The following is a 7,734-nucleotide window of genomic DNA, read 5'->3' as shown; positions in this document are numbered from 1 at the left end:
ATTTGAATTAGTTTAAATATTTTTCCCATTCACTTACAGTGTCTTTCCTCACCAAACCATTATCTACATGGAGTCTGGTGGAGATATGCTGCTCTATATATGCTAAAAGTAGTGATTATTTACACGGAGTCTGGTGGAGATATGCTGCTCTATACACGCTAAAAGTAGTGATTATTTACATGGAGTCTGGTGGAGATATGCTGCTCTATACACGCTAAAAGTAGTGATTATTTACATGGAGTCTGGTGGAGATATGCTGCTCTATATATGCTAAAAGTAGTGATTATTTACATGGAGTCTGGTGGAGATATGCTGCTCTATACATGCTAAAAGTAGTGATTATTTACATGGAGTCTGGTGGAGATATGCTGCTCTATACACGCTAAAAGTAGTGATTATTTACATGGAGTCTGGTGGAGATATGCTGCTCTATATATGCTAAAAGTAGTGATTATTTACATGGAGTCTGGTGGAGATATGCTGCTCTATACACGCTAAAAGTAGTGATTATTTACATGGAGTCTGGTGGAGATATGCTGCTCTATACATGCTAAAAGTAGTGATTATTTACATGGAGTCTGTTGGAGATATGCTGCTCTATACATGCTAAAAGTAGTGATTATTTACATGGAGTCTGGTGGAGATACGCTGTTCTATACACACTAAAAGTAGTGATTATTTACATGGAGTCTGGTGGAGATACGCTGCTCTATACACGCTAAAAGTAGTGATTATTTACATGGAGTATGGTGGAGATATGCTGCTCTATACACGCTAAAAGTAGTGATTATTTACATGGAGTATGGTGGAGATATGCTGCTCTATACATGCTAAAAGTAGTGATTATTTACATGGAGTCTGGTGGAGATACGCTGTTCTATACACAACTAAAAGTAGTGATTATTTACATGGAGTCTGTGGAGATACGCTGCTCTATACACGCTAAAAGTAGTGATTATTTCATGGAGTATGGTGGAGATATGCTGCTCTATACACGCTAAAAGTAGTGATTATTTACATGGAGTATGGTGGAGATATGCTGCTCTATACACGCTAAAAGTAGTGATTATTTACATGGAGTCTGGTGGAGTATGCTGCTCTATACACGCTAAAAGTAGTGATTATTTACATGGAGTCTGGTGGAGATATGCTGCTCTATACACGCTAAAAGTAGTGATTATTTACATGGAGTCTGGTGGAGACATTCTGCTCTATACACTCTAAAAGTAGTGATTATTTACATGGAGTCTGGTGGAGATATGCTGCTCTATACATGCTAAAAGTAGTGATTATTTACATGGAGTCTGGTGGAGATACGCTGTTCTATACACACTAAAAGTAGTGATTATTTACATGGAGTCTGGTGGAGATATGCTGCTCTATACACGCTAAAAGTAGTGATTATTTACATGGAGTATGGTGGAGATATGCTGCTCTATACACGCTAAAAGTAGTGATTATTTACATGGAGTCTGGTGGAGATATGCTGCTCTATACACGCTAAAAGTAGTGATTATTTACATGGAGTATGGTGGAGATATGCTGCTCTATACACGCTAAAAGTAGTGATTATTTACATGGAGTCTGGTGGAGATATGCTGCTCTATACACGCTAAAAGTAGTGATTATTTACATGGAGTATGGTGGAGATATGCTGCTCTATACACGCTAAAAGTAGTGATTATTTACATGGAGTCTGGTGGAGATATGCTGCTCTATACACGCTAAAAGTAGTGATTATTTACATGGAGTCTGGTGGAGATATGCTGCTCTATACACGCTAAAAGTAGTGATTATTTACATGGAGTCTGGTGGAGATATGCTGCTCTATACACGCTAAAAGTAGTGATTATTCACATGGAGTCTGGTGGAGATATGCTGCTCTATACACTCTAAAAGTAGTGATTATTTACATGGAGTCTGGTGGAGATATGCTGCTCTATACACCCTAAAAGTAGTGATTATTTACATGGAGTCTGGTGGAGATATGCTGCTCTATACACGCTAAAAGTAGTGATTATTTACATGGAGTCTGGTGGAGATATGCTGCTTTATACATGCTAAAAGTAGTGATTATTTACATGGAGTCTGGTGGAGATATGCTGCTCTATACACACTAAAAGTAGTGATTATTTACATGGAGTCTGGTGGAGATATGCTGCTCTATATATGCTAAAAGTAGTGATTATTTACATGGAGTCTGGTGGAGATATGCAGCTCTATACATGCTAAAAGTAGTGATTATTTACATGGAGTCTGGTGGAGATGTTTGGTGATGGTGATTTCTGTTTCATGTTAATCTAAAAGGATCTTCCTCTTTAACTAAAAGGTCTGTCTCTGTAGGGATCCATCCCATAATGTTGTCACACACTTAGAATAATAATCTGTCTGCCAGTGGCAACAACAGATCATTTAGTAGACGGAGATTTCCCATCTGCATTACAGCAGCTTGTTTCTCCTGCTTAACACTGAACTAAATTGAAAGTTTGTTGTCCCCTCAGTCCCTTAGACACAAAACCACGTAGTAACCCTTCAAACCACAGCAGATCTTCTGGCATTTGCATCATGTTTGTTCACATTTTTGCAGATCATTGGAATATTTTACAAGTTTGAATGTAACGTCTCACTCTTCTCTTCCTCTCTTTAGACCTGGGAGGAAGCTGTCTGCACAAGTGAGTGTTACAAGAAGTTTCTTAATTAATCATTAATGGCTTCCTGTTATCTGCACACACGTAACAGTGAAGGACTCGTGCTTTTCATGATGTGGGAGGATTTAAGGAAAGTTGCAAAGACTAAAATATCCATGTTGGACTCGTGAGCTCTTATGAAAAAGCCCTGTGTAGTAGATGTTATTTCCTGTATTCTGGTACAGAAATCTCTACTTTATTATTTTTTTAATTTAATGTTTCATCCCGTGTATAATATACTATCTTATCTCTGGACATTTTCGTCCCTTTTTCAGACTTTTTTTTTTTAGTTTCCACTAACACCACCTTACGTTTTACTACTTTTTTTTTAGATTTCATGGTGAATAACCCTCATTTATACAGAATTATACCTAATATTAGAGTTAAAAAAGCAAAAATTATGAATTATTTTAACTAATAGTTAAGATCAGAGGAATTAAAAAGATTAGTTGTATTTATAAAGAGCGTTGGAAGAAATCAGATCCATTTATTTATGGTTGTTTAAGAAATTTAAGGTTAAAAAGAAACTCATATTTCCGATATAGATATTTTTTTAAAGGGGGTCAGATTGGACCCAAGGACAACAAGACTGTTCAATTTTGAATTATTTTAGACTTTTTAACCCTCGTGTTGTCGTCCCGTTGACCGTGCAACTTTTTGTATTTTGGGTCAAAATTGAAACCTTTTTCCACCGTTTTATTCGTCTTTTTTTCAAATCTATGTTGCTTTTCCCCCTGATGTTTTTGTCAATGTTTCTTTTGACATTTTTGTGTTGTTTTTTTTGGACATTTTGGTCCCTTCTTTCAATGGTCTTTCATGAAAAAAAGTTTTTTAAATGCTATAAATTGAATAAAACATCCAAATTTAAAGAAAGCAGTAGGACCATGATTTATTTTGCTTGTGAAGAGCGTCGTGTGGAACAAGCCGCGCTATTTTTCTAAAAATTTTTTTAAATGGTTCAAATCTGACCCAAGGACAACACAAAGGTTCAATTTTTAATTTTTTTTAGACTTTCTAAAGACCCCAGGAAACCTCGTGGCTCCACGACCTCGACACCTTCACTAACCTGTGCTCCACATGTCTTTTGTTTTCTAGTCAACTGCAGCGCCAGCGTCTCCGATGTAGACCTCCGTCCCCCCCCCACCGGTGAGTCTCCACATGTCCCCGCAACAACTTCTCGGCAATTTGTGGTTTTAGATCAGTCTTTAACACTAAATAGTGACAAGCATTGAAAAACAGCGTCATAAGTGTTGGCAAAAGAGACAAAAACATAAGAAAAAGTCGTAAAGAATCGATAAAAAGCGTCAACAGAAGTGTTGCATTTCAATTTTGACGGGAAGACAACATGTGTTTTAGTTTTTTCTATGGTCTCGGATTGGTCTCGGACTCGCTAGTATCTGGACTCTGACTTGTCTCGGTCTCGGCCGCTGGTCTTGCCCAACATGGCTTCTGGTCTGGACCGAGTCCAGGTGTCTTTATTATGTTGATAATAATATTGGAGGGAAAGGGAAACCCAAAATGATTGTCTTGATACTGTCATGCATAAGACCTTTACTCTGTCCTGGACTCGGTCTTGTCTTGGACTCGACTAGTCCTGGTCTTGGACTTGTCTTGGACTCAACCAAGGTTGTCTTGGACTACATCCCTGCATAAGACCTTAACTGAACGTTCCTGTTTTTGTCAGAGTCAAACTGGAACTGTGAAGTGGTTTTGCAGATATTTGGTTGTTTAGTGGGAAACTTTAGAAAAGTCAGGGTCAGAGAAGAAGAAAAGGCTACGCCCTGATTGGTTGTTTTGCGGAGGCGGCGGCCGTGTGCCTGGTGAACCCCCCCCCCCGTCTGTGGTTGGGCCTCTTCAGTCACAGATGTGAAACCTGGTCTTGGCTTTTCTAAGAAGTTGACTTGTGAGAGCGGTGATCCGGAGACGGGCGGTTTCTCACAATCACAGGTCTCCAGATGTGAGATTACCCAACAGTGTAACACTACTACACTTTATAATATATATATATATATATATATATATATATATATATATATATATGTATATATATATATATATATATGTAGTGTGTGTGTGTGTGTACAGTACATATATAGATATACAGTTTGATGGTTTTTTGCGACTGCACTTGGGGACACATTCAAAGTTTTCCCAATTTTCCAGATCGACCGACCTTCATTTCTTAAAGTAATGATGACCTCGTTTCTTTCTCTTAGCTGATTGGTTCTTGCCATAATTTGAATTCTACCAGTCGTCCAATAGGCTGTCGGCTGTGCATCAACCTGACTTCTGATGGTCCCAACTCCATTAATAATGAAGAAACTCCTCTAATGAACCCTGACAAGGCCCACCTGGGGGGGGGGGGCGGGACCATTTCAGGGACTACCTCATGAAGGTCATTGAGAGAACACCAAGGGGGGGGGTACTCCTGAAGAACTAGAATATAAGACATGTTTTTCAGTTATTTTTACTTTTTTGTTAAGTCCATGATTCCCATGTGTTCATTCATAGTTTTGATGCCTTCAGGGACAATCATGAAAATAAAGGAAACTCATTGAATGAGAACATTCAAACATTTGGCCTGTACTGCATATATACATATAAATACATATATAAATATATATATTTATATACTAATAGCTAGCGCTTCGTGATGACAGGATTCCATTTTGAATTGCAGTGGATTACGTTTGAGCGTAGGAACACTACTATAAAACTAAATAAAACCAAGATGTCGTGTTTTTGTCTCCTGCCAGTGAACGCCACACGGATCTGCTTCACCGAGGACTGGTGCGTGACGCAGCTAACCCTCGGCCTGTGGTGCGGCGGCGTCCTCCTTCTTCTTCTTGCCGTCTCGGGGGGGCTGTCCTGGACATACCGCAAATACAGGAGACGTCCCGCTGCAGAGGACAGCGTTGCATACACTCCTGCAAAAACCCAGATGGTATAATATAGAATATATAATATATAATATAGAATATATTATGAAATCGTTGAGCTACTAAACAGAGGCTGGATGAAAACTACCTCGTCTAAATGTGATGATGTGTTACGTATGTATTGGAAGGACTAATATATATTAATAATAGTACATCATTGTAAATGGATATGTCTTAATGTTATATCTTTATGATATATAATGATAGTTATGATATTAAATAATATTAGATTATATATTTTATGACTAATAGAGCTTCAGAGAATGGAAGAGGAAATATATACTATGTTTTATAAGAGGAGTTTTAAAGGTTTTCAGGGGGGTTCTTCCAAGGTCCAGGAGCCCAAATAGAGACGTCCAGGTGTTTCCAGACGTTTGTGGAACACATCAGGATGTAAACAGAAACAAAGGAAATGATTTCCTGTTTTTAAAATGGTGCTTTTGATGCAGGAATTATGAGACTTTGTCTTCATTTTGTTAAACGAGCTGCAGCGTCCGTCCAGTCTGTGGTTAGACCAGGACGGACCCTTCTGGGTTCAGGGCCAAATACCGAGCCCCCCCAGAAGATGGTTTTAGCCGTTTAAGGGCAGCTTAACCCCCGAGGTTAACGTTGTCCTCATGTTGTCCTCATGTTGTCCCCATGTTGTCCCCATGTTGTCCTCATGTTGTCCTCATGTTGCCCTCATGTTGCCCTCATGTTGTCCTCATGTTGTCCTCATGTTGCCCTCATGTTGCCCTCATGTTGCCCTCATGTTGCCCTCCTCATGTTGTCCTCATGTTGTCCTCATGTTGCCCTCATGTTGCCCTCCCTCATGTTGTCCTCATGTTGTCCTCATGTTTGTCCTCATGTTGCCCTCATGTTGCCCTCATGTTGTCCTCATGTTGTCCTCATGTTGCCCTCATGTTGCCCTCATGTGTCCCCATGTTGCCCTCATGTTGTCCTAATGTTGTCTCATGTTGTCCTCATGTTGTCCTCATGTTGCCCTCATGTTGTCCTCATGTTGCCCTCATGTTGTCCTCATGTAGTCCTCATGTTGCCCTCTCTGTTGCCCTCATGTTGTCCTCATGTTGCCCTCATGTTGAAGTTAACTGAAGTTAATAAGTTAATTTTACGTAGTTTTGAAAACCTCAAAAAAAGTGACAAACATTGAAAAAAGCGTCAAAAGTGTTAAAAAAAAGGGACAAAAACATAAGAAAAAGTTGATTATAAGCATCAAAAAAGTGTTGATTTTCAATTTTGACTGGAAGACGACACGAGGGTTAAAGACAGGAAGTTCTTCTTAGGTTTTTAATCCTCCGAATGAAGTCCTTGTTCCCGGTGTTGAACCGGAACAACACGGCTGGAGTAAAACTCCAGATTTCTCCCAACGATCTAACAAACCCAGCGTCTGAATATGAATATGTCAGATGCTAAAAATACTCGGTGTTGTTGCAGAACTACGATGTCCAGACGTCTCGCAGGTGTCTCATATGTCTTTTCCACCAAAGCTAACCAGGTTCTGGTTCTGGTGCTGGTTCTACTCTCCAGTTCTCTAAGAACCAGCTGGATCTTCCCCAGCCTGAGAGCCAGCAGACCGTTAGTGTCCTCCCCAGACCATGGTGGTTCTGGTTTCCTCCCCAGACCACGGTGGTTCTGGTTTCCTCCCCAGACCACGGTGGTTCTGGTCTCCTCCCCAGACCATGGTGGTTCTGGTTTCCTCCCCAGACCACGGTGGTTCTGGTTTCCTCCCCAGACCACGGTGGTTCTGGTTTCCTCCCCAGACCACGGTGGTTCTGGTCTCCTCCCCAGACCACGGTGGTTCTGGTTTCCTCCCCGGACCACGGTGGTTCTGGTTTCCCATCCATGTCCAAAGCTAACATCAACAGCTCTCTATGGTTAACACCTGACGTAACCGGTTCTTATCTCTAGACCAGCGCTACGTTGGTGCTGAGGTGGAACCCGTGTTCTTAGCCCAGAGCCAGGTTTATTTGTGTGGAAAAGCAAAGAACCGGTTCGATATCTGGCCCTGACTCCGAACCAGAACCAGAACCGCCTTGGTGGAGACGACACATGTGAGCTGTAGTCTGGTTGTAGAGAGCTGGTCTGGCCGGAGCTTCACCAAAGTCTTT

The 7,734-nt window shown here is 40.5% G+C and overlaps 1 protein-coding gene across 1 annotated transcript in view; it reads left to right on the top strand.

The window, feature by feature from the left end:
• Positions 1 to 6,361, top strand: part of LOC116679502 (uncharacterized) — a gene marked incomplete at its 5' end in the record, with an annotated part of 6,737 nt that extends 376 nt beyond the window's left edge. The window contains 3 exon segments of the mRNA XM_032509163.1: positions 2,648 to 2,672; positions 3,783 to 3,833; positions 5,444 to 6,361. Of these exon segments, the coding sequence (XP_032365054.1) occupies positions 2,648 to 2,672; positions 3,783 to 3,833; positions 5,444 to 5,637 (270 nt within the window).
• Positions 6,362 to 7,734: the final 1,373 nt, after the last annotated feature.

Source organism: Etheostoma spectabile, unplaced genomic scaffold (genome assembly GCF_008692095.1).
Source record: "Etheostoma spectabile isolate EspeVRDwgs_2016 unplaced genomic scaffold, UIUC_Espe_1.0 scaffold00016221, whole genome shotgun sequence".
Lineage (NCBI taxonomy): Eukaryota > Metazoa > Chordata > Actinopteri > Perciformes > Percidae > Etheostoma > Etheostoma spectabile.
Note: the sequence above shows the minus strand (reverse complement) of the source record. Positions and strands in the feature narration are given on the sequence as shown.